General features: G+C 49.1%; 2 protein-coding genes and 1 long non-coding RNA gene across 6 annotated transcripts in view; 2 read left to right on the forward strand and 1 right to left on the reverse strand.

Annotated features, from left to right (window-relative positions):
- Positions 1–51: 51 nt before the first annotated feature.
- LOC120902000 (dynein regulatory complex subunit 6-like) lies at positions 52–3,376 on the reverse strand. The gene is made up of 2 exons (XM_040310420.1): positions 2,892–3,376; positions 52–2,527 (listed from the first exon to the last, which is right to left on the reverse strand). The coding sequence occupies exons 1-2, from the start codon at positions 3,036–3,038 to the stop codon at positions 389–391; spliced, it is 2,286 nt and encodes a 761-aa protein (XP_040166354.1). The 5' UTR covers positions 3,039–3,376; the 3' UTR covers positions 52–388.
- A 171-nt stretch (positions 3,377–3,547) lies between these two features.
- Positions 3,548–4,863, forward strand: LOC120902002. Its single transcript, XR_005739360.1, has 2 exons — positions 3,548–3,586; positions 3,694–4,863. It is a non-coding gene; the product is annotated as an uncharacterized LOC120902002 (long non-coding RNA).
- Positions 4,864–5,365: 502 nt separating this feature from the next.
- The window catches only part of LOC120903051 (zinc finger protein 423 homolog), a 77,787-nt gene continuing 56,151 nt past the window's right edge, over positions 5,366–27,001 (forward strand). The window contains exons 1-2 of one of the 4 annotated variants that reach the window (XM_040312245.1): positions 5,366–5,754; positions 14,867–15,274. In XM_040312245.1, coding sequence (XP_040168179.1) covers positions 5,715–5,754; positions 14,867–15,274 — 448 coding nt within the window. In that variant the 5' untranslated portion in view covers positions 5,366–5,714. Of the gene's footprint in view, positions 5,755–14,116; positions 14,222–14,376; positions 14,536–14,866; positions 15,275–27,001 lie in introns of those variants that run through there. The other 3 variants (XM_040312246.1, XM_040312247.1, XM_040312243.1) reach the window with 3 other exon arrangements.

The raw sequence follows: 27,001 nt of genomic DNA on the forward strand, positions 1-27,001 counted from the left end.
GAGATTATTTAGCAAATATTAACGATAATATCACAAGTTGCAGAGTAATACTTTTTATTATGCAAAGTAAGGCGTGCTAAAATAAGTTAATGGGTAAACGAACCGGATAGACTTTGAAATTTATTCCTCCTTCGAGAGTGCGCAAAAAAAAGAAGACCGAAAAGAGCACATGGCACCGTAAAGAATTAATTTCGGTTACATTCGTTGCGCGCTGCTACACAAAAACGCTATAAAATACTCAACAATTTCATTTCCAAACATCCGCTGCAACCAGTATGTACAGTAGGGGTAACAACAACAGCACCACTAGCCAGCTAGTACCGATGCCATCAGCAGCAAACAGGCCGCATCGAACAGCAGCAGTAGGCTTAGCCACAGCCAGCGCCTGTTAAATGCGCATCGAAGCGCGCGATGGAGCGGCGGGCGGTGGTGGTGCGGGCGGTAACGATGGTGACGAGGCGGACGAGCCCGCACCGAACACACCGTTCGCACCGTTCTCGTCCTGCTTGCCGGGCAGTATCGTCGCAAGGAGGGGCAGATTCACCAGCCGCATTGCCGGATCCGCACACATGTGCTTGCAGCCGCGCACGTCGAGCTCGCGCAAGCGCCGCGCATGGCACGCGATGTAGTCGAGGCTGAAATCGGTCAGCTGATAGCAGCGGCGCAGGCTGAGCGTACGCAAGCGGTGCAGATGGAACGCAATCTGCTCGACCGCCCGGTCGTTGATGCTGTGGCACTCGCTGAGATCGAGCCGCTCGACCGCGGGACAGCCCCGGACCAGCGCCCGTATGCCGTCGACCGAAATCTGCTGACACTGGGCGAGGTACAGGTCGCGCAGCTCCAGCAGCTTAAAGTTGCACAGCAACGTCACGTCCGTCAGCCGATTGCACCCGGTCAGGTTGAGGACGCGCAGCTGCTGGAGCCGTCCGATCGAGTACCCGCTGAAGGTGGTGCCGTCGTCCCGTGCCGACTGCAGATTGTCCTTGCGCTGCATCGCCTCGAGCAGCTGCTTCTTCCGCTCGGCATCCTCGACGATCTCACGCTCCGCCCGGCTGCGCAGCGAGATGCGCATGTGGGCGGTGGCCGCCTGGAGCGACGGTTCCGGTTCGGGGGTGGCCGGACGGGCCTGATCGTCTGCCGGCACCGCGTTCCCTTCCACGCTGCCATTACCAAGGGATGCACCTGGCTGGGCCGTCGGTTGCTGCTGCTGCTGCTGCTGCTGCTCGTGGCGTTGTATGATTGGCAGCATGCCCAATCCCGTCAGCCCTTCGTCGGACAGTTTGCGGCAGCTCTCCAGATCCAGCTCCGTCAGCCGGACCAGATTGCGGAAGATAAACTGCACGCACAAGTCCGAGACGGCGTGGAAGCAGTACCCCAGGTCGAGAATGCGTAACGCCGACAGCTGCTCGCTGATGGCAATTATCGACCGTTCGCAGAGGTTGAGCGCCCGCACGCGCAACTCTCGCAGCGTTTCGTTCGGCCGCGACGCAATACCCTCCAGCAGGCCCGCTCCGTTCACATCCTCGCAGTAGGAAATGTCCAGCACTTCCAGCGCCGGCAGCTGCACCAGCTCGCGCACACCCTGATTGCTTAGCGCGCGACATTCGCGCATCTTCAGCACGCGCAGTCCGCGCAGCTCGCGGCAAATCTGCAGCAGGCAGGAATCGGTCAGCCGAAACGTTTTCGACAGATTCAGATGCTGCAGATGAGCTGCCTGGGCGGTGATGAGTGTCCCCAGCCCGCGGCTCGACAGCTGCTCGCACCGGTTCAGCTCCAACCGCTCGAGACACAGCGCCGGGCTCATGCCGGCCAGGACCTCGAGCGCATTATCGTCCACGAGCGTTTCGCCAAAGTCGAGCGCCCGCAGCGAACCCTTCCGCTGCTCGATCAGCTGCGACACGTAGTGGAAGGTGAGCACACTCTCGGACGGTTGCTTGCCATCGCCCGGGTAAAACTTCCGGTACAGGCCCTTGTGGAAGGAGATGTGGCAGCCGGCGAGGGCCAGCGCCCGGAGCGACGGCATGATCTCCACCATCCGGTGCAGGATCGCATCGGACAGGTACTGGTTGTGGGTGAGCGACAGGTCGGTCACGTTCGAGAGCGTTTGCCGGAGCTCCTCCCGCTCCGCCGCATCCTCGAACAGCCGCACGCACATGAACAGATCGCGGCAGGATTCGATCGTGAGGGCGCGCAGTGCGGGCAGCCGGCGCAGTATGGCGGTAAGATCGCGCTCCTGTATTTCACACGCACGAAGCACGATCCGCCGGATGTGTGGCCCGAAGTGGGTGAAGAAGTTGCCGATGCGCTCGAAATCGACCTCGGACAGGTGGACGTTCGGGAAGTGGCGGAAGCTTTGCAGCAGATCCCGGACCGGGGGGCCATTCGCGTCGAACGGTTGGCGGTGCAGCACGAGCCAGAAGTTCTCGAGGAAGGCGGTGTGGTGCGACGCCTCGCACCACCGGCGGCACGTTTGGCTGGCCTCGCGCCGATCCGACGGCGTAAGGTAGGTGAAGATTTTGACCAGAATCTAAAATTGAAAGCAACAAATTAGCATCATTATGCATCTTTGCATGCATCGTGATCGAGGCTGCGATTAGTTAGTCAGCGAAAAATCGGTGGAGGAAGATAACTCTCCCACGTCACGGTTTATTATCTTCATCCGGCGGCTACTCTCGACGATACTTCACATTCGTGTTCACGCAGCTTGTTTTATCGCTTTCATAACATTGCGTTATCATTGCCTCACTTCCTTATATCTATCGAGAGGAGTGAGCGTTTTTTTCTCTTCTTTTTCCGCGAGTTCCACCTTCGTGGCGGTGGTCTCGTGACCACAATCTACACAAGCACAAAACGCACTGAGAGCCAGCCCTCTCTCTGTCTTCCCTCCTTACCTCCATGGGCAAATCGGCGTACGGTGGTCCGAACTCGTCGAAGCTGCTGCTGAAGGACGAAAAGTTGGTCCTTCGTCCTGCGGAGCCTTCCTCCAGCCGCAGGGAGCTGCTAGTGCTACCGCTCCCCAAACCTTCCCTCAGTGCCATCTTGTAGTACACCGTTCGAACTGACAAAACGAAGCTCCTCTCCGCTCTGTTTGTCTGTGCACGCACCCGGATGGATTGTCCGCGATACACTAAACTTCGGCCACCGTGACCGATAACAAAAGCGCACGGCTGCTGCTGCTGCTGATGGACTCTGTTGGCACTCTGTCTCTGTTTTGGACGATGGATTTCGATGGTCAATATTGACGGCCGCCCTCGTTGGTGGTGTGCGTGTTGTGCTGTGAATCGGTTTGTTTTCACTGATTTGACGTTTTTCGAAACGAAAGGAAGGGTGAAGAGAGAAGGGCACCAACACGCAGATGCGAGAGAGTTTGCGTGAGAGAGGGTTGTTGTTTTGAACATCGCGGGGAAAGAATCAGCTGAGCAGGCCGTGTGATATCGCTAGTGGGTTGGAGTTATAGTGGAAATAGTGTAGTAAGAAGCAGACTAGTGATGGGCAAAACACTGGAGGGTTGTGGAGAGAGAGAGAGAGAGAGAGAGAGAGAGAGAGAGAGAGAGAGAGAGAGAGAGAGAACCGAAATTCTTTGATGGTAGGTGAAAAAGGTTTTTTGAAGTTTTTTTTTATGTTAAACTGACTAGTTAATTTAGACCTTTTACAAGACAAAGTAACACTATTTCTCGTTATCCCCCGAGGTAGATCAGGAAACTAATTCTGAACTATTACCAGCAGTGGATCCTTCACCCATCCCGGGTTTTCGAATTGATCCTGACCTCATACAGATTCTGGAATATATCCTAGCCCTGTATCGGTCCTGGAACTGATACTGAATTCATATTGGTTCTGAAATAGATCCTGAACCCATACCCGTCCTGGAACCGATGTTGAACCTATGCTGGTATTCGGACTGATCCTGAACTCATACATATCCTGGAATTGATTCCCAATCCATATCGGTCCTGGAAGGAATATTTAACTCATACTGGTTCTGGAATTCTGACCCTAGTCGGGCATGGAACAGATTCTGAACACTCTAAACCCTTTCAGGACCTGAACCTCATCCTGAATCCATGCAGGTCATGGCATATATCAAGACCCTATAAAGATCATGGATCTGATTCCCAACCCATACCTGTCCTGGAACTGATCATGAACCTATATTTAATCTTAAACTCGTACAGATTATGGATCTTATGAAGAACTTTTATTGGTCTTGAATCTAGTCCTAATCCAATACCGGTCCTGGAACTGATGCTGAACCCATCTCGGCATTCGGACTGATCCTGGACTCACACATATCCTGGAATATGTCCTTACCCTATACCTATCCTGGAATTGATTCGCAACCCATACCGCTCGTGGAACTGATATTGAACTCAGGAGTGTGGAATAGATACTGAATCGATATCATGCGTAGAATAGCTTCTCAACACATCTTTGGGCTTCAAATTGATGCTGAACTTTCCCTTCATTTACATTTCCTTCTTAGGCTACATTTAATCCTCAACTCGTACAGATTCTGGATCTTCTAAAGAACTCATAATGGTTTTGCAACTGGTCCCAAACCCATATAGATCCTAGAACTAATCGAAATCCTATACTGTCTATGGAACTGTTCTTGAATCCATAATGGTCCCGGCATCGTTTGTGAACTCTAATCGAACCCGGTGCTGGAGCGGATCGTAAAAGCATACTGCCTCTGGTACTGTTCATCAACCTTTACCGTATGTTATAGAACGAAAACTTTGCCAAGACACTAAGCTGTTACTCGACCCGAATTGTTACTAATTTGCGTTCAAGTACTATCCCAAGCAATTTAATACCGTGTGAACCCTTTTCAATAAAGTTTCTGAGGATTTCAACGTTGGAGCTATGCATGCTAACCTATAATTTGCCTATTTCAGTGGCAAAAGTTCACATGAACTCGACAGGACGGCGTAAGGGTAGGGTGCTCTTGAGATCCGTCAACACACTAGCCACTTGCCCTTTCCAATTTCTTTTCCCAGCATGGGGACCGATCCCCCACCGCGCGAGAGAGCCTTACCAGAAAGATCACCGCTGATCACCCTGCAATCAAACGGTCCCAGGCTTTGATCAGCAGCAAATAATGCCAATCCCATCGAAGGTGCCGCAGGGTGCCATAACGACAACATTCCCCTACATTTTCCCACTTTTCTCAGCGCTGGAAAATGCTTCTTCCCCTTCATTTGGCGACCGCGGCGGTGCGAGAGAGAGAGAGAGAATACTGAGATGAACTAACACTCTCCTGCACACTCGCTCCCTCTCTCACGCACACTCTCTCGGTGCGGGCTCCGGTGTGCCGGTTTTCGTGCAAGCGGAAGCATACATTCCGGCGCTGACCTCTGCGGTGGCGACAGTTGCGCTAACACACACGCTACTTCCGTCCCGGGGTGGCACAACGGCACAACGGATTGGTTTTTCCGTGCGTTTTAAAATTGTGAAAGGTTTTAGTGTAAAGTGTGTGTATGATTTAGTTGTGAATTACATGTGAATTAGAACAGAAAGCGTTACAAAAGTATTAAAAATGTGACAGTCGTAATAAAATTTCAGCTCAGTGGATATCGCGTCTGTTTGTGTTGAAAAATTCCGGAAATAGCAAACACAACAACGCGGGCAATAGTGCAGATGAAAAAACCAACCTACCAAAACAAACAACTTTCGCTGTACGTTCATCGCATTCAGCGCACGCTGGTGGAAAAATGTCCCGCCGGAAGCAGGCCAAACCGAGAGCACTGAAGCGTAAGTTGTGTCCATTTGCGTTATTCTGTGCGTCCTGTCTGTGTGTGTGTTTCAGCGATGCCTTTCTCTCACTGCACGCCGAGAAACATCAAAATTGAATTGTGACGTTTGCGTTAATTGTACCTCAAACTAACAAACACGGACGCAAGCAAACCCCAAAAAAAACAAAAGAAAAAAGAAAGAAATTGGAAACACCACAACACAGTAGGCGCAACGTGTTTTTCGACCTTTCGATAACAACACCGTCCTTTCGCAAGGATATACACGACGGCGGACGTCGAACTGCACAGCGAAACAGCACCGATGAATTCCACCGGGAGCGGACTGTTGAACGAATTGGACTGGTGGGGAGGTGGGTGCGAGGGTTCGACAGGGAGAGCGGGTGAGCGAGGGAGTCAAATTTTGGCGCGCATTTTCCCTGGGGAACAGACCGTACCGTTTCGGCGCACACGTCGTAGCACTCAACCGAAGGGGAAGGGCGCAATCGGTGCGGGAAGGTGAGGGGGTAGAAGCATTCGATTTTGGCTCTTCACGCCACGGGTATTTCGCGGTGAATTCACGAGAGACCGAAAATGTGGAAATGTTTGTTAGTGTGTCCTATGTACCGTGGGGCTCCGTTTTCCTCCCTCTCTCCGTCCCATCGCTGTTGCACTGTCAAGGGTTGCTGGGATGAGGGCTTGTTTCTCTCATCGTTCTCTCTCTCTCTCTCTCTCTATCACTCTCTCGTTTTGTTGTACCGGTCCCATGCATGCGTATGTATGGGTCGGTGTGGCGATGCGACTATCAACTATCCTTCGCGCCACCCTCTCCGGTAGTAGTGGGGGTAGTGGGGGCGTGGGGGTGGAATCACGCAAGCGGAAGGATTCATTCGATTCCAAAATTCCATTTCGCATCCCTCCCCTTTGCTGTACGGCACCCGGCTTCATCGAAGTATCCTTGCAGACAGCTGAGGAGAAGGTGGGAACTGTTTGTGGGAGCACACACAATCGACTAGTGTGTGTGTGTGTGTGGTAGTAACTGTAGCTAAAGTGTGACGGTCAGAACCGAACCGTTCACCCGCATGCGTTTGGAATGGAGAGGGGAAAGCAGGAGGATGTGGATGGGGAGGGGAAGTAGTTGCCCTTTGGGGAGAGGTACCGTATTCCCGCGAGATGTTCATATTACAGTAACGTCGATATGAAAATGAATGTGTTATTATATACAGACGGACACACACACAAATACATACTCAGAGAGCGCTGTACAATGGGGTAGCTTCTGGGCGGAAGATACTGTTGCCAAGGGAGATGCCACGCTGTCGGTTCGGTTTATAGTGCAGCCGGTAAGTGGATTGCTTAGTAACGCACTCGTCGTGGGGTCGAATCTTGAGCTGGCGCTTGGGGAAAAAAGATGAAAAGAAAGAGGGGGGGGATAGATTTGTATATGTGTTGTGTTTGTTGTCCCTCTTTTCTGATTGTGTTGCGTGAGTGTGTCATTATGGTGTGTGTATGTTCGCACACTAGTATATTGTTATCTTCGCTGTTTTGATTCGGTACGACTCCGCAGAATCGGCCCGTTTTATTTCCCCTTGTTTTGGTTTGGATGAAATGCAGCGAATAAACACATACACATACATATACATATAGCTTCTCGTATATTAATCCCAGCGAGACCGAGATTATCCTTGCACCATGTGCATCTTCACAGGTCCGCTTATCGCAAAACGGGGATATAATAAAGATGGAATGATGTGACGAAAGAGAACGCTACAAACATAGCAACCGGGTCGTTGAAAAGTAGAAGCAAGCGAGATGGAGAGAGCACATACATAGAGAGTGAGAGAGAGTAGTATAACATTTAGCATACCAAAAGGGAAAACTAAACAGAGATCCGTTTGGAATGTGTGGTTGAAATGGGACACATTATCAGCAAAATGTGTCTCCCACCACCGCAGCAGCATCGGGAAAGCGCAAGGACATCAGCACTCACTGCGCTACGGGGTGATGGGCAGGATTGTTGTTGCTTCGTCCATGTTTCCCTATGGTGTTCGTTGGCGTCCGCAAAAGGAGTGAATCGCGGGCCACGTGTGCAATGCTCACGAGGGAGAGGGAAAGCGAGGGGCCACACAAAACTCCCCCGGGGGAATGTGAAAGATGAAATTGGTGAAATACACCCAAAGAACCCATCCAAAGCCATGCCATTCCAGTCGGTGGAGCGGGCCAAAAAAGCGGGGAAGAGTTGGGCCCGCTGGCGGATCTGCTTTGGGAATACACATTTTCAGCAAAACCCGGAGAAAACCGGCCGGTGACCAACCCGATGCGCCAACTTCAATGCCGCCAATGCCACCGCCGTTGTTGTTGCTGCTGCTGTCGAGTAAGAGGAGTTGCTCCGTTGGGGATTCCTCCGGCTCCTACGGTGGTGCTGGTGGTGGTGTTGCCGGGCCAAGCTGACGATACCTCGATCGCGGTCCAAATGCTCGAGGAAAATGAGAGAGAGAGAGAGCGAGAGCGTTGGTGGCGAGGGACAAAAGCGAAGAATGGTTCCGGGCTTTTGGGGCCAGGACGACCCCCGTGGGAATCGCAAAGGGGAGCACTCACGATATATACACAGACACACAATACACCAGACCAGTGGTTGGTACAACTTTGAAACGAACAGGATATAGAGTAGATAGATATGAATATATTACACAGCGAGAGAGAAAGGAAAAGAGAATAGCGCTAGCAAAGAAGCTCTACGGAATGGGTAGTTGGCGTTAGCGAGAACGGAGAGGCATTCTTTTTTTGTGGCGGTGGTGAAACACGGATGGGTGGGGAGGAGACCTTTGGGAAAAATGGTGCGCGCGAAGCTGGAAAAACTTGATTGTGATAGTGTGACACGGACGAACAGAGAGAGAGAGAGAGAGAGAAAAAGAGAGATAGACACCTTCGGTCCCTCCGTCCACCAACCACCAACCAGGTTGGTTGGTTCATGTGTCCCTGGGGAAGCGTCCCCGAGCGCGAGAACCTTCCAGAGACAGAGGCAAGAGACGGACGGGGTGGCAGGATATCTGCCATGTGCGTCAACGACTGCAGCAGGAACACGTCGGTGACGACAATTTCGATTTGACTAGTCCAACTGTAAAAATGGATTGAAAGCAATGGGGAAGGTTTTTGTTGATGCAGTGTCCTGCAGTCCCGGGGATAACTAATATCCACTGCACTCCCACGAGTGACGACCAAGCGCGGGATGACCAAAGGGATTTTGGACCACGTTGGACCACCAGGTGCGCCTTGCTAATGCTCGCCAGATCCGCAATGGCTGCCATTCAACGTTTTATTTTCAGCGCGGGAAATCTTGCTGCTGCAGTCTGTTACACTCTAGTGAGGTTTGATTCTTGCAATTCTGGTTTATTTCGGATCATGTTTTGGAGTTTATGTACTAGTGAATAGGGCGTATACTAGAGTGGAACTGATTCCGGGATTGAAGAGCTGCTAAAGCTAAAGCTAAATATTTGTGACCATTGTGGCTTGATTTGTCGAAGAAGACAAAATGCATCAGTATCTTGACAATACGTATCATTCAATACGCCCTCTATTTGATTAATGCTCTATTAAGAAAAAAGCGCAGAGACTTTCTAAGGGAGTATGACAAACAATCTAATTCGAATCAAATGTTGCACCGGCTCAAGATCCATTAATTACAAACAAGGCAGTCTGTCCAGTATACTATGATCCATCTCCGTCTATCAGACGGGTTAGGACATAACGACATACAAAGTCGGCAACCATTTCGTCCCAAAAGCCATACTCCATAGGACTCTTCATCCATCACGGCGTCCAAAATTAAAGCCATACCAAGGTCCATAAGTTACTACAGGTCGATCCGTCGAGTGCACTTTGACTAATCTTCATTTGACAGCTGGGGAGTCCAAAGCAAGGTGGATTTAAAAATATCAGGTGGTGGACTCTAGTGCATTTTGACAATTCGTCACTTGACGTAAGGTCCCCAGGATTCAAACTTTGTTTACATTTATTAAATTTGTTCATATACTTTATTTACCCCATTTTTCGATTAAATATTCTTTAAAAATATATGTTGGACTTTGCGAGTTCTTATTTAACATTGAAACATGGATTAAAGTGTGTTATTTTGTGATATTCCGTGAATTTATTCTATAATTCATTGTGTTTTCGACATTTTTGATGCTAAAAATTAAGAAATCATTATTTTTTTTCAATTTTCACAATAATTCCTCATTATCTACGAGCCGCATGGACAATTTACGTGAGATTAGAGCTCTTACTCACATGATTTTAAATTTCGTGCATAAACAAACCATCAAATATTTTATTAATATATCTCATTTCTTCGATAAAATCAATAGACACACGAAAATGCACATAATAACAAAGAAATCTGTTCTATTTGCTAAGCTTTGTGTGCGGAAACCAATGGTTAACGGTTCTAAAATGACGTAAAGTCCCTCAACTATGGCGACCCCTCAAAGGCCCTTATCCACCACCTGATATTTTTAATCCACCTTGGTCCAAAGATACTTACCAACTCATACAAAGTCCTTAGGAATCATAACTGGGTGTCTTAACCATAACTATCTGCCATTCTCCATATAAATCTCCATCCATCATGGCTACCAAAGCTATGCTCAGAGCTAAGAACCCACCTGTAGTCTATTTAGTCACCACGAGAGTCATTAGTAATCCAACTAGTATTCTATCTATTCACCTTGAGGCAAGAGATTTGATTAGGTCAAGGTGAGTACATCTTTGTCGGAACAAACTTTATAGGCTACCTAGAATTATTTATAGTCAGTCAATTGGTTCCGGGTCAACTGGAATAACAAGACAGTTCACTCTTACAGCTACGGAGAACGATTTGGATGAGAATCGATCCCGTCTGACGTTGTAGAAGCCGGTGCGTCTATCGAAGAGACCAGTATCGTGGTTATCTACAGACAGAATAGATAGATTACAGATGGCATTGTGACTTCAATTTGTCGTCATAGGTATTTTTATGTAGGTTGGAAGGTTGCAGAAGACTTTTTACGTACTACAGTTGGAAATATTGCTTTACAGCCTCTAGACGAATCGTGTTTATTGTATTTAATGGTGCTTAGAATATGTTCAACTCTCATCCTACGGTCTCCAGTGGACTTTAATCTGTATAAATGTAATGTTTAAACATCCACAGCTGGTAATAATTGCATATGACTGATTTTTATGCCAATGTTTATGGTCAACTCATGCCCTCCCGAAACAAAACAGTCCACATAGAACGACTTGGTTAGCATCTTCCTAATCCAAAAGCCTAATCGGTGTCAGGGCACGATTAAGGTCCTTCTAATCGTTCTATAAATTACTTCGCATTAGCTTCTCCTCGTTTCAACTCCTTCCAACCTTGTATGCCATCTTTACAATAGGCCGGTTTAGTAATGACTAGCAAGTACCAGCTTTACTAGCAAGACACTTACTATCCCGCCACACCTTTACAGTGTGCCAACATCGAAAAGATGGCTCTCGTCCCCGTTAAACGGACGGTAATTGAATTTGGAAGGCAATTTTATTGCTCGATTTGTTTTGGTTTACAGGCATGCAACAACCTTCTCCATTTGAAAGGTGGTTAAACGGTGGATTGGAAATGGTGATTAATCCCGCTCCACGACAAGAAAGCCCGTCTTTGTGCTTTCCGGGGGGTTCCGTGAGGGCTGAGTGAGATTTATCTGCCAGCTTCTAAAGCGACTGTAGACAATTAGTAATTGCTTTAGTAAACGGGCAACCATCGTTTCATAACCGTTATGGTGCCGCCTCACGTACACGGCTAATCCTTAAACGTAAACGATGAGCTAGAATTGAGCTGCACCTGCGTCCGTTCCATTACGATAATGTATGACTAGTTCTGGGCCGATCAGTTCTAATACTGAATCCAATAGTGGTTTGTGATTTAAATTGGTGTTATTTTTAAAGGCACAAGTCCTTAATTTTGTAAGAATAATTAAGAGTGAAATGGAACTGAAGAATATCAGTGTCAATATGTGGGTAATTCGACGTAATACACAGCTCCACATCGCAACAGAACCACAAAAAGGAATAAAATATATAAAATAATATAAAAAACAACAAAACATTTGCAATGGTACGAGTGGCCAACGAACCGGAGAAAATAAATAAAAGACAAATCAAACGGTCACAGGGGACACGTTTTAAAAATTGTAAAAATTAATGACCGCAGCTTTTCGGTGGTTCATTTTTTATTTTGTCTGACGATGCTACTTGGCCATCCCAGGAAAGCTTTCAGCGAAACCGCATTTTCGTTATTTTTCCAATGCGTCCCCAACAGCAATCTGCACGCGCGCGCGCCCCCGTGTCGAGAGGTAATTGCCGTGTGTTTTCACGCTAATGTTGCAGAGCGTGCGTGCGTACGGGGAGGCGGGTGTCCAACGCGGACCACGTGGGTGATAATTCACCCAGCGCGCGCACTCGTGGTGCCTGCCGGCCAAACGAAGCACACCGGGTGTGGTGTGGACCACACTACCCGCGTGAAATACCGCAACGATTTGGTGTCGCTGGTCCGACGATTTTTGCCGCAAAATCTGACCGCGCGACCGACATGCGCCTGCAAAAAAAAAAAAGAGAGGGAAGAAACGCACAACGTTTCCCACACACCAAATGGGTACACGCTGGCGCGCGGACCCTTTGGCCCTGGCGCAACCTCGTGCTGGTGGTGCGCGTACAAGAATTTATTTCTACGTCCTTGCGCCCGTATCGCCGACGTACGAGACGACGGTGAATGGGTGTTGAAATGTCGCATTGTTGGGTGCCGTTGGGATCACTTTCGGTGCTTTCGTACGTACGCACCAAGCGTGGTGGATCCGGAAAATGGCTTCATGCTACTGCATAGAGTCGTTCTCTTCCCGCACAAAGCGACAAAAAAGGGGACCGCTTGCAGTACGCTCTTTATCAATTAAACCCTCCGCCGGAACGGTATGACCGTACGAGCAGGACTCCAGCGTCACACACGCGTGCCCAGCTGGTGGTAATTAGTGTGGTACGATCGACGCACGAAACCCGTGGAGTGCAACAAGCGCCAGAGCAGACGCTGACAGGGTTTAGGCTTTGTCACACATTTCGGCCCTTGCTTCACCGGTGTGCCCAAATTCTATTACCGTGCACCAGCAAAGAGATGGTGTGCCGAGTCGTTCGAATGTCATCGAAGTCATTCGGTTGGCTGCTGGAAATTCTTACGCCACCAGTCGCTTGCGCGCACTTACCCTCAAATGGGATAGGTAAGTTCTCAAGCCGATTACTTCCGGCCGGTCCGGGAGGTCGTTCTTGCGCTGCTGTGCTGCTTCCCTGACCCGGGCGTCCGCAAGGGTGACGTGTTTATGTTTTTTTTTGTGTTCTGCACCCCAGCCACAAGATGTCGCCGGGAGCTATTAAAACCTTCGCCGGGAGGTTCGCTTGTGTTGTGCGAATGGAGGATTGGTGGTATGGGAATTCGAAACGAGGACCGAGGAAGATCGAATACGGCCACCAACGGCGTGTGACGTCCAGGAGGAGGAAGCTGCCACGTAGACAAGGTCGCGTAAAAGTGTGTGTGCTCAGTGCTCACGGTGGTGGTTGGTGCACGACGCTGCCTGACAACTTCATGGTTTGCCATCAACGTTAATGCGCTCGTTGATTGACAGGAATCGGTGAATGTCAAAACAGCGGCGCCAGGAAAAGCGGACTCCGCTGGAAAGTGGAAAAGAGTTACCCCTTTTTTCCTGCGAAAAGCAACGGAACTCGCGCGCGCGAATGTGCGGACCGGAGGACACCGAACGGCGGGGATGTAGTGTGCCTAGGTGTCGCTGGCTTTTAGCTGATTATTACACTTGGAGAAACTTTAACGGTGTGGTACTTTGGTGTGAGAGTACACCTTTTTGTTCCAGTTCAGAGTTTAGGGAAATTCCTTAAGAAGTTTACAACCCTTTTCCGTGGCTTGGCCGTGGTACAACAAACCACGGCGGGGTAGTCCCCGGTGACATCGGGCGCACATTAACGGAACGAAGGGACGCGAGCGCAAACCATGGGGAGCCTTACGTCCTGAGAATTTGCATCCAGTCTGTTGACTGCAAAACTGCAGTAACAGCAACAGCAGCAGCTGCCAAATGTCAATGTCAGATGGTCGATATTTGTTGGCGATGCAAAATGTAAACGCGTCCTCTGGGAGCGAACGGAAGCATTAAAAAGGCTTGGTAGGTAATACCATTAGGAAAATTGTTCCTAAAGCGAGTTCTCACAGCGAACTTGGAGGCATGGGATGGTTGCGATGTGTGTGCGATTGATTCGGTGGTTGCTATGGTAATGCTGCTAGTAAGAAACACAGTAACCTACGCCAAGGAATGCTTAGTGACGTGGCAAAGTATGAAATGAAGTCCTGTGAGAATTGTCCTCCATTATGGAGTGAGTAAAAGTAATTAAAGCACAAAAAACTCGTCCATTATCAGTAAGTAAGTACCTGTTGTTGTTCATGAAGTTGTTCAAGAATAGTTCCTAATGTCTTTGTAGCGGCAAGTTATCATGCACTACTGTCCACCGTCAAGTTCACCTCTATTCTCATTTCTGTTTTGTCTATGAAATGAACAGTTTTTTTTATTAACAAATTGTAGAACCATGTTCATCCCCCTCCGAATCTCTAAGGCTGTCTGTGTTAAGCTGTCGTCCAGTTTTAAATGCACGCTAAACTACATCGGTGTGCCGATGATAAGAGCCCGCAGTCTTAAGTCAGCCTGTCCAGTCTTGGCTGGAAGCAACATGGCGAAAAGTAGAGTGAAATAATTACACAGATTAAATCACACCTGTCAAGCGTTTGTTGCTGATGTGTTAATTACCAGTGCCTGTGAATGTCCATCACAGGCGAGAGAGAGAGAGAGAGAATTAGAATCGCGAATAAAATTAGCTGCTAGCAGGTGTGCCAGGGGTGTCATCTACTGTACACGTTATGTTGACCGGGGTAATACATGGCGCAGCGCTGTCTGTGGTGACACCTTAACTGTCAGCGCGATGTCTCGAATTTCGCACGTAGCGGTCAACTTTCAATTCCAGTTGAATTCCTTTCAATTTTAATTCCTCGAAATATGCTCTTTTGCTTCTAGATGATGGCGATGAGGAGGTTGATGCGCCCGGTGTGGCTACTACGATCCGGCAGCACAATGGTACAGTGAAAGGTACTTCAGCTGAGGAGGACATGAAAGGTGACAGCATGCTAGAGGACATTACCGATGATGATGAGCGTGCTGGTGAGGAGCAAGACTTGGAGGATACAAGTGATGATGAGCCTGAGATGGAGGTGAAGCCTAAGGATGCGAAAGAGGGAAGTGTTACCCGGTGCAAGGATATGAAAAGTGTGTGTGAGTTGGCAGTGAACCCGTGTGAAGGAAGGTCGAGTGTTGGCGCTAATGTCGCTACTTCCAATGACATCCAAGAGGAGGATGAGTTGTGCGCGGATGTGGGAAAAAGTGACTATGTTGGGAATAGCAGCACAGTTCAGGAGAATCGGAAAGGTAAGATTTTTTATTTAATTTCATATTGAACTCGAGCTGAATTACTTCATCACTACAAGCTACCAACTGCAAGAAATCAAACGCTTAAACGTGGCTTTTCCAGTTCATTCAACTAAAGATTCATCCCAACAAACCACAAAAGAGAAAACCTCTCCACTGAGCGACCTTCAACTGCTAAATTATGGATGCATGTACTCGCCTCGTCCCCAAGCTTTCCCGAGATGAACTGATTAAAAAAGACAAATTGCCAAGTGAATATGCGCAGCTAGTAGGATGGAGATTGCCTGATACAGTTGTGCTAAGCAAAAAAAAACTCCCAAAGATGATCCCAAGAAAAACTGGGAAGAAAGTTAATGATACCCGTGGCGTGCGGGGCAAAACCAAGCACTGAATGGTGCAGCGCATAGAGCTTCGAAAGTGTTTTCGTCCGAGCAACGGCCATCCCGAGACCTGTCTGCTCGATCTGATCGGCGCACATCGAGCACAACAGAACATCGAAGGCGTCAAATGGGCGTTTGGTTGGCAACGGTTTTCTCTCTCTCTAGCACCACGTGGTTGTTCAAATTCTGTGCCCGGAAAGCACCATGCCTCTGTCAATGCGAACACTGGTAGGGCGAACACACACATACTCACATGGTTGTTGAGAGTGAGTGTTGTCTGGCGAGCAACGCACGCGGCCTGCGGGAAGCTCCCGGGAAGTGCCGGAATTGGGGGGGGGAAAACTTTGCTTCGGGGGCAGGTTTTTGGTTGTTTGTGAAACTCTCATTTAGGAGAGTAACTCCTCGGGGAGTTACCGCAGTAATACATTTTCCCAGTGCCATTCGCCCTGCGCTTTCGCCTTCCTCGGCTGTTCCTCCGCGTGGTCCGGCGACCGTACTTGTTGGGGGTCCGGTGGGGCTTAGTGCTTTCCGTGTGTAGGCGTTTTGTTGGTCGGTGTGTTCGTAGTTCATCTCGAAATGATACCGACAGGGAGCATAATCTCGTTCGCTCGAGAAAGCGATGGGATAGCGAATGTAGGTCTGCAAACGTGGAGCACTGTGCAAAATGCTTCTGGCTTACGCGTTTCTCCGTTAGTTTTTCCCCGTCTTCTCGTTCCGTAACTCACATTTCCTTGCGGAGCTCATCGGTCCCGAGAGTGCGTACCCGATGGGCGGCCCGGTTCCCACTCGGTTCCAGTTTGGTTCTCGCATCGCAAAACTCCCCCGGGGAGGGGAGGCCGAACTTTTCCTTCATTGGAGGCCACATTTTCTTCGGCCGGGCTTTGTGACGGGTGCCTTATTTCATCAGGGGGCCACCGGGGAGCCTGGAGGCCGGCAACATATTATCCGTCTCCGTTACATCAGACTCTCGCGCAAGGGGTGGGTGGGTCAGATTTTCATTTTCCAGCCACACCACCGGCTAACTGTTGGATGAATTGCAGAGCGTTTCTTTTTTTGTTTTTGCGTGTGCTGTTTTCGTCCGTCCTGCTTCGTTCAGGCGCCCATATTGTCCGTAGGGTGGGGTGGTTGTCTCCTGGGAGTGATGAGGGAGCGCCAGCAAGAAGAGGAGGATGTTGTACCAGGGAGCAACAACGAAAGTTGAAGATGGAAATGAAGGTCCATTTCGTTCGCCGCCTGTTCGGCGCTGGATGAACTGATGGGTTTTTCGTTCCATCGGGGTCTGTCTTGGGAGTTGTCTGAAGATCCGCCGAGAAGATGAATTTGTTGGTGCTGTGCGGTGCCGAACAGCTTGACGATCATACCGAGCCGATGCCGGTGGCTCGTCAGTGAGCGTCAATTCAACTGGCACTGGTAGCGTAGTGTGAATTCTTCCTTTGCCGGAAAGGTAATGGTTTGCACTTTGCTTCATGTTTATCCTTTTAAGATGAAGCTTTTCTGCTATTTCTTAACGGTTTCTGTTTCGTGGATCGATTGCAGCAGTACTTGCTATACATGATAGTTTCAGAAACGTATAGGACGTACAGGGCAGCACTGCTAAATATTTACTGAACCAAAAGTGTTTCATCTGTATTTTCCATTACTAGTATGTCTCTCTCAACTGCTCGTAAAAGCGGACTACTCCCAAGGGCGATTCCCAAAGGGGGTGTGTGTCTGTGTGTGTGTGTGTTGGCAAGAAGACACCCAGTACACACGCCCAGTACGGGCATCATCTTACAGGCAAGGCAGTGGTGATGATGTTAGTGAACCTCGAGTGATGATGAGCACAACGACGACGGCGACGACCGTGATGACGACTGTCAAACGTGGATGCATGGGTTGCAAAGGGAGTAGGTTTTGCAATTATCGCTACGACGTCTCGGCAGATCCCTTGGGAGTACGACCCATTGCCATCCGACGACTGCGAAGACTCGTCCTAAGGCGGCGGCGACGGCAGCGTACCCGGCATCTGCGTACTTCTTGTTGAATGGCAATATTTTGCATTCGGGCAAGCTTGGATCTATTTCTCTTTGAAACGCAACCTTCAGAAAAAGGGGAACACTGGTGGAGGATCAGCACTGTTTGGGGACATCATTCCAGCATCATCATTCCCCGTACCTGTGATGTCAACATGCACGCGAAAGGCGCAAAGTACGTTCGTTGTCTGTGAGCGAGCGTGCTTAATTTGAACCTCCCCAGTGGGCTCGGGAAGGGGTTGGTCTTCTTTCGTCCTTCACCGGGACTGGAGGCAATTCCCACGGGCAAGTCCACGGTAGTTTCCACGTGTTCCGGGGCTGCAATACAACAATGGATCGTTTTATCGACATAGACACGCTGTCGGTCAGCAAGGACATTAGGAGCTACAAAAAGCTTCGTCCCTTGTCTTTATGGAATTGGTCCCGAAAGCCGAGAGCAATGGAGCAGGCTTACATCACTTCTTAAGATTCGAAAAGTCTCGGAGGATGTTCTGCTTTCGTTCCAGAACGTATTGTACTCGAGATGAGATGTTAACGAGGTGTGTATCCCAATGTTAGATATACGTTCAAGAAGCAGCTTATATTTTGAGACTGTTGAAGCGATTGTTGTACGATACCAACTGAGCAGATTCCGGGAACTTCGTGAACTTCGCGAAGATTAGTTTATTGTTGTTGACGTGGCAACGCAGTGTGATCGCTCGGCTCCGATGGCTAGTATTTAAAGAAACTTGTGTGTCTACTCTTTCTAAGCAACTGCTAAGCTCCGAAGCCAGGGTTGCTTGGTGGCAGTGTTGGAAGTTTTAAGCATAACTACCCTCCCCATACGCTTGGACACCAATCTGGTGTTGTCAATTGGTAAGGTAACGCCGGGCCCAGAAGTGTCTGGCTGGTTGTGCTGCCCGGTACTTCTACCAACATCATAGATTCCAACCAACCAACTTCGAGAAAGTTCTCAGCCTGACTGCTCTCCTGGGGACTGCTGAGGAAAAAAAAACAGCGTTGCGCCACCGATCGAATGTGGCGCGATATGGGCGACACGTGTATGTGCGGGCTGCCCGAGAAGGTGCTTACTTGTCAACTGCAAGCCGGGTGATAGTTTTGAATTTTTGCACCTACTCTCCTTCTCGCCGGTGAAAGGGTTGTGTAAGTCAGGTGGTGCCGCGCGTTCTGACAACCAGTCGCCTGTATGACACTGTTATCCTTGCATTCCACAGTCCGCAGTCCGTGCCCGACTGATTAAGTTTGACTCCAAAAAGACGGTTCCACTGGTCCCTCCGGTGTCACTCAGCGTTTCCTTCTGTTGCTCGACAATGGGGACAGAACAAAAAAAAAAAGCAAAACCGAGGCCATCAAAGCGTACAAGGGAGATTTGGACGGTGTAGAAAAATGGAAACACCTCCACGAGCTAGGAAAGAATTGGTTGGTAGGTGTGGGAGATTCGGTGACTTCGGCTAAGACTGCGAGAGGATTCCACAATGTACCGGCATCACTACCACTTCACACAACATCCCGTTCCCTGACGTCCGCCAGAAGGTTGATATTCTTGGTGTCTTCCGGGGGATGTTGTTTACTTTTTTCCTTCCCTTTTCTTCTGCTGGTTACTCCACTTCCTTGCACAGCTACTTACGGTTCCACCTTAGCGTCCCGAAGGAATTCCCAGCAGATTGCTATTTTTGCCTTCATATTCCAGTGCTTTGTTTTCTCTCCACCGTGTGTTCGCTCCAATCTTTTGGGATGTCAATATTGGTTGTGTTTCGGGCATGGTGACGCTAGCGTCTCGGCAGGTTCTTGTGGTTCCTGGTGGTTGGTATCATTATTTTTTTGCTTGTTTTTTTCTATCTTGGGCTGTCATTCGAGACTCCCAATCCCAGATGTGTACGGGCAAGGGGAAGAGAAAAAAGGACATGTGGCTACCCAGGCAACAACCCGTAGCAGATACCTTACTTTACATGTAAACGACACGTTAGCACACGGTAAACTATGCAGCCAGGAGGTTCATGGGGCATCGGTGACACGCCATATTTACAAAAAAATGTCTGAAAAGCAGCTTCGTGCATTCGATACGCTAGTCGGGGAACATGTTTACCATATTTTGGAGGTAAATTCCGCGAAGGTTTCCCCAAGGAAAGGGCGGGATGGGAGTTCATCCAAGCCACATCCTTCCCGGCACCGACAAGAGCTTTCGGTATGCTCTCCCGAGATTAAAAGCTGTCGTGAAATGCTCCGTCCAACTGACAGGGGAAATAGAGACCAAAACATCTTGCATGAGTCGGCCCGGTCGCGCGGCAATGATGTCTTATCTTCTGCACAGCATAATGTTTCGCACGTTGCAACGTGGCGCACCATGCCAGACTGTGGTGCCATCATTCGGAGAAGTCAAAAATAAATCCGATTTGACAGGACTCCCTCCCCGGCACACGGAGTGTACGGAGTCAAAGTGCAAATGGTGCGAGATGTCTCCCGCTCGGAGGCGTGTTCGTTCGGGTTTCGCGAAGCTGGCGCTAGTAAACAGACTACGAATATGCTTGGTACAGGTCATGGTAGCATGGGGTGAAGAAGTTTGACTCCCTGGTTTGTGACACACCAGACACACAGGCACACGTGCACCTACTCCAATCCAAACGGTGCGGTGATAAATGTATGTAATGAATGAATACTGATGCCGGGCACTGGGATAACCTTGACGTGTTCGGGGGTTGGAGGTCGACTGTTCGAAAGGTTTCCTCCGACTGACATGCAGCCTCTACCCCCGCCAGCCCTACTTCATGGTCTGCGGGGAATAAAAGCATGGCAAATCAAAGCATCTAAATGTGTCTGTCACCCTCCGGTCCTTTACTGGCTGGCTGGAATTTCCTGGTACCGAACTCAGTGCTCGGTGCGTTCGACGTTGTAATTGACTTTCCGTGACCATCATTACCAGGTTCCGAATGGGTTCCTTTGGGGAACCAATAGAGGCAGCGCAGCGTTCACTTTTCCTCGGTGCGTGTACTGCTCTCGAGTTACTCGGTCTAGCACGCCAAGGTATCTCTGCTGGACGGGGGACGTTCCCGCTGCTCTGTTGTAGCCTTCCGATAGTGACTAATGGTTTGGCTGATGGTAGTAGTACCTGCAGAATTGCCAACCATCTTTAGCAGGCCCCAGCAGACTCCGTTTCCTGGTAAAGCTGCTGCTTGCGTGTACCAGCGTCTACCAACGGGCTCCAATACTGAGAAGGAACGAATTCTGATTAGCAAAGTCTCGCGAGAGTTCCTCACGGGACGGACGACACACGGCGGCGTATACGGCCTGTTAGGAATCTTTTCCACCTGCCAAGCCCACGCTGCCTTGCGAGACCAGAACACGGGACAGGTGCGACCGGTTGGGCCGGCTGTGCGCCTTTACTGTCAGATCTTTCCATCGAAACGCTTTCGATCGGCCGTATTGTGTGTGGTTGGTTGCTGGTGGTGGTTGGAGCCTGTGCCTGTGTGTGCCTGTGTGTGTGTCTAGGGAGCTCTACACACTTGCCCAAGTACGACGATAGCGGAGGCGACAACGACGATGATGATGATGACGTCGACGATAGTGCGACCTACGACTCACGGTACCGGGCACGCACGGGGAAGAACGAGGTTTGAGCGTTGGGCGACCCGTTTTTTCGATATAGAAATATACATAATTCTCCTGTAGGCCTTATATTATTTGTGCACACTATTTCGTGGGCACGAGAATGGTCGGTTGGCTCACGCTCCTGTCGTTCTCGCCAGTTGGTCGGTCGGTTCGCTAGAATATACGGGATATTCCGTTGGGAATCGGGATAACTGTTGGGGGCAGGATTGAGTTGATGAGAGGCAGCCTTTCCGCAGCCCGGTTCTCGGCTAGGAAGAGCAAGGTTGGTGGGCAATACAAGCATAAGCAATTTAGAGCACTGCCCGGACGGCTCTGTAGGCAGGGACACGGACGGTAGATAGGAGATTTTTCGCCAACTCTTCCGGGAATAGGCCGAGATAGATAGGGAGGAACCGTTGGGTCGGTTGAACGGCTACTAGTACCGGAATCAGGGATGGCAAGGTTGTTATTATTACACACTTTGTGCTAGGACGTCCTGGTTGCGTCCTGGGTGGAACGGGACAAGGTTGTTTTTTTCCTCTCTATTTCGTTAGTGCTCTCACTTTCCTACTTATTTCGTTGCTGCTGCTGCAACTAATTCTAGCGATGTCTAGTTAGGGTGTTCCGAGGTTCCGTGGTGGTAGGTCGAATTTCTAAGGGACCAGAGTTTATGAATATATGAGTAAACTCGACAGAATGATGGTTCACTTTTTTGTTCGCACGGTTCTCTGTTAGCGGTTTGATCCTTTTTGCTTGCGGGTTTCCCGTTCCTCTTCGCGATGTTAACCATCAGCTAGGATATAACTCAAACTCAAACCATCGAGGAGCTACTCCAATATGTCTAGAGGTGAGAGGACCACTAGTTTTTATCGTGGTGTATAGCAGGTCGACTTCCTTTTTTCTGCCTATGCCACTCGTGGATTACTTCCACTAAATTTGACCTGACCGATGGCATACATTTTTTATGCCATTACATGGTTTCGTGGTTTCGCGAGGAACATGTTCGACAGCGTGAGGCTCTAATCAGTGTAAAGCTGATATTCGGCGCCAATAGGTACCCTGAATATTAGCCTCTTGATATTAACAAGTTAAGGAAAGCTTTGCATAATTCGATGGAAGATAAGTTTCGACACGATGTTTATGACTTCCCCAAGTGCCTGTTTTCTGCACGTCCAGATGACTCTGGGTTTTGTTGTGGTCTGTTGGAGTTTCAACAGCCTGGGTGCAGTAACAAGCTCGCTGTCATGACGTTTGTGGATCATAAACAAGTTTCAAAAGTATATGCCTTCAAATGGTGTCCTATTGTAAGTGTTGGATAGTGTCGGTGTTAAGTAGTATTTCCTTAAAGGCCCTTCCGTTCGAGCTTGTTCGCCTAACGTTATGCAATCCACCGACCATCACTTGCTTCTGTGTCCACTTCTTTCTCTGTTCATTTGTGTTTGCTGCTCGGAGACGAAGAAAAGTGCAATTCACTGTCGATTGGAGCGTTGGGAATTGAGTGTTGGCCACCCTGTCTGCTTTCCCCTATTGCACCCCTCCCATGTGTGTGTGTGTGTGTCATGCAAGGCGGTTGTCCCGATGCATCCAACACCGCCGTCACCATCATCACCGTACGAGTGGGTGTTAAAGATGCGATAATTATTTATGCAACAACCATGCCACCTTGTTGGTGGGATTCGATTGCCCTCGGTCCCAACTGTGCGCGGTCATGCTGTCCCGGTTGCTCGTGTGTGTGATGATGCTGATCCCGGCGGGCTCCCGCTGCTTAGGCAATGCTCCAAATGCAGCACACGTTCACGCGGCGTTTCAAACCGTTGTCCTCCGATGCGTGTCATTATCCATCCATGGTTCGGTTTTGGGCTGCGCTGTGCGAGCTGAAACATGCGTTTGTTGTTTTCGACTGTCCCTTCTGGCCACGTGTTTATTGTTTCGATTGCGTACAAGCGCGCGGTGGCGGATCTTTAAGCGCGCGTCCTGCGGCAGTCCAACATCCGCATCACGCATCCAATTCCCTAATCAATGTGTTAGGATCTCGCGCTCGGTGTGTTTAGATGTTTTTGTCGCGAATGTGGCGCCGGGCGCCCCTCCCTGGTCGCCACCGGCGATGCTGGATGGGCGGTCTCGCTTGGGTCATTTATGGTTGCGGTGATCAGTTCGCGCTGGTTTGTGTATGTGTGGACGCGATAGAATTCACACTTTCAGCACGCCATCCGTGGTGGGTGGTGCTGGTGGTTGGTACATTTGGATTTAAGCGCTTCAAAGTCATTGACGTTCTGTTGTCTTGCGCTCTCCTGGGAAAGGGCGCATCATGTTGACAGGCGGAGGATGACAAAACGGGAGTGTCTGTGTGAATATTATGCATTCGCGAATAAATATTCACACGTACAACGTTCATTGGAAATTCAATTGCAGTGCAAACCTCCGGAGGAAATTTTGCTCCAACCCGTGCACTATGGCTTCTGAAAATTGCTTATTGTATAAGTTGTTACTTAACACCTGATCGGTTAAGTATTTTTTACTAAAATACTTCAATCCTTATTTCAGTTCATTAAATGTACTTCCGCAAACAAAATGTAAATTTATGTGCAACAAGCAACCGAAGCGAACGAACTCCACTTGGATGACGCCAGTAATAAATCAGCTGATAATGAGCATGAGAGGTTCCTCGGAGACGCAAAACAAACCCTAAAGGATAATAACCAAAAAAAAGGATCCAAAATGAACGCTTCCACGTGACGGGTCGAGTGAACAATTTGCTCTCCATTACTTTCTCTCCCTCTCCGTCTCTCACGCTCTACGTCAGCGTGCCATGGCGAGAGCGCACTGTTGTTGTTGTGTCCCATTTGCAGCAGGAAATGTGGACTCAACAACGATTCCAAAGCCCAAGCCCCTATCCCATAGGATTTGTTTGTCTCGTATTCCCTCCCTACCAGACCGCATCCGGTCCAAATGCGCGTATGTGTCCGGTGCCACTTGCTCGGTTTGCACATTCTCGGCTTTTTTACTTTTCCTCTCTCTCTCTCCCTCTAGTCAAACTTCCTACCTTCGCGCTTCAGTCCTGTCCAGTGGCTCCCTCTGCTAGGGTCTCCCGCGAGTGTCGTATTAGCGGGTGGATGGTTCGGGTGACCTCACAGTACGACGACTCACCGTATGTGCTCCAGCATGCTCGCTCGAATGAACAGCGCTCTCCGGGAAGTCGTTGTGCCCGAAATGGGACTTGGCGGGAGCCGGGCATCGGATCCTCGCGGGATCAAATAAATATATATTCTGATATTAATATATGTAAAAAGCAATTGCCACTAATTAGCATTCATGTGGTTGTCGGTTTAGCCGGCTCCGAGCGAGCGAGCAGGCGGCTGGTGTGCGTCTGTCCCGGCGCACATCGACGGTAGCTTCACTCGTACGGTCAGGATCACGGGACACCTTCATACCCCTCCTGCTTGCCATAGCTCTCCCTCGGGGGAGCGAGAGGATCCTATTTGTGCATAAATATCTAAAATGAAGTGAACCACCCGGGCAGCGCTCGGCAGCCTCCTCAGTGATTCCCCTTCCCCTGTTTGTTTGCTGTTTGGCGCATTGTGTCCACAATTGTTTCGCGGATTTATTTCGAAAGGGTGATAAAAAGAGAGGGATAGTGTTTTTGTGCCGGCAAGAGAGTGTGAGTGACACACTCGAAAACGAGAGAAATCATCAACAAGCGAGTTGATGGCAGTGAAAGGGGATAGATAGGATGTGGGAAGTTCAACGAAAATGTGGCGTCCTCCCTGCCACCAATTGACCAGGGACGGGAAACATCCTGAAGGCAAATGAACGACTGCTGCGTCCCATCCAGTGTGTATGTGTGCGCGTTGGTACATTTGCCAACCCCAAAGTCGTTACTGTTGCAGCTCTGTTCTGCTGCGGTGGTCACTTTTCACCATTATCGGGCCAAAACTCCCGCAGGTGTACGAATGGCACAGGACTTGGTGGTGCGAATGTTTGTTGTTTTGTTCAGTCATTATTTGTTTTTAAATTGACCTTATTGTAGTTAGGAAAGTGGGTATTGGAACTCAGAAGTTGAGTTTTTTATATGAATTCTTTCACAAGATTCTTAATAATTCATTATTCAAAGGATATCTTTGATCTGAACAAATTGTACTTAATAGGCTTCTAGACCACAAACAAGTTTAATGTCTACTACACCATTATTGCTCAAATTTGACGTTTTTCAGAAATTTTATGTTATCTATCAATGAAAAATCAGGATTCATTAAAACCATCAACTCTGACATCAAATTCATGCGCTAAGAAATCAATCCGCGAACCCTGCAAAATCAAAAACACAGTTCACCGATAACTCTTGGGACGCCCCAGGTTTGTTTTCTGGCCAATAATAGCTACCTTTGGAGTAGAACATGATATTTTTTTAAAATCAAACTAAAAAAAAAAGAGATTCCCCCTCCAAATCGAAAGAACGCCTCCGACTCACAGTGCACTCAGAAGATGCTTCACAAAAAGTCCCAAAGTTTTTCCAACTCCATAAGCAGTCCGTTGGGGTTGACCGGTGGCTTCCAGCTTCTCCCCTTTCTTCCCCTTCGTTTGACTGCGAACACAAAAAGGGGAGTCCAAGTTCGAGAGGTGGCGAGTAATTAAATTTTCAGCTAAACGATGCTAAGAATTAAGAACTATAATCGAGACGTTGCTTCTTTCCAACTCCCCATCCAACTCTCATCCGGTCGGAAACTACACCCCACACACACACACACACACGCCTTTTCGATTGGAAACATGGCAACTGTCTGGGGAATTGCATACCGAAGAGCTCAAGATTTTGTTGGCGAAGGGAGACGAGCATTGCGAAAAGAAGCGTTTCCTGAAATAATTTCAGGCTATCGATTTCTGTGTGCGGAGTGGTGTGTCTGTGTGGGGGGTCCCATTTATCTGAGATTAAAGAATTGCACCCGAATGGGCGAGGAACTTTTCTGCAAACGCTCAAGAACGGTTAGCCAGGTCGGTGGGGTTCGGCATGTCTGGCATTAGGCCTTTTGGGGGAACCCGTGAGCCTTCTTTTCCTCGATTCTTCGACGGGTTCGGGTAGAGTGCAATGGTCTTAGGCTTTTTTGGTGCGTTATGCGCACTCTGGTGCGTTGTGCAAAATATTGTAGCCTGTTTGCTGTGGGACGGGTGGATAGGTAGCATATGCCGGAGGTGGTACGGAGAGAAAAGAAAACCAATATCAATCGTCTCCGGGATGATGCATTGCCGAAGAAATGTACCGGGCACAATATTGAGTCATGCTACCGGAAAGGGGTTCGTCAGATTCTGCCGCTGCTGCAGTATCCTTGGCAGTTGCACTAACCAGACATTTTCTAGAAAGCTGTACCTTTTTGTTTGTTGCAAATGTCTTGCATTGACTAACAAGATTTGGCTAGACCCCATCGAAATTGATAGTCGCATTCGTCCATTTCGCCCTTCTCCATTGGGTTGCATTCACCTTCACACTCCATCTTGGGTATGAGTTCCCTCCAAAAGCACCAGAACAATAAAAACCAGGCACCTCTGGGCACAGGTTGAAATTATTCTTTGAAGAATATTGAGCTTTTTCTTTCGTTCTGGCCAACCCAGCCAACAAGAAAAGAAACCATCGGATACTACCTGGTGAGAGCTAGCTTTTCGGGGGAGCTCCGAGATACTGGGTGCTGTGTTGTGGTGCCAGCATTCCAATTCTTCCATGCCAATTGCGATGCACCCCAATTTTTCCTACGGAAATA

Source organism: Anopheles arabiensis, chromosome 3 (genome assembly GCF_016920715.1).
Source record: "Anopheles arabiensis isolate DONGOLA chromosome 3, AaraD3, whole genome shotgun sequence".
Taxonomy (NCBI): domain Eukaryota; kingdom Metazoa; phylum Arthropoda; class Insecta; order Diptera; family Culicidae; genus Anopheles; species Anopheles arabiensis.

Bases quoted from the DNA above. Each gene is read 5' to 3' on its own strand.
- LOC120902000 (XM_040310420.1), bottom strand. From the start codon at position 3,038: ATGGCACTGAGGGAAGGTTTGGGGAGCGGTAGCACTAGCAGCTCCCTG. The intron at 2,528-2,891 runs GTAAGGAGGGAA...TTTCAATTTTAG, and splicing joins ACGCCGATTTGCCCATGGAG to ATTCTGGTCAAAATCTTCAC.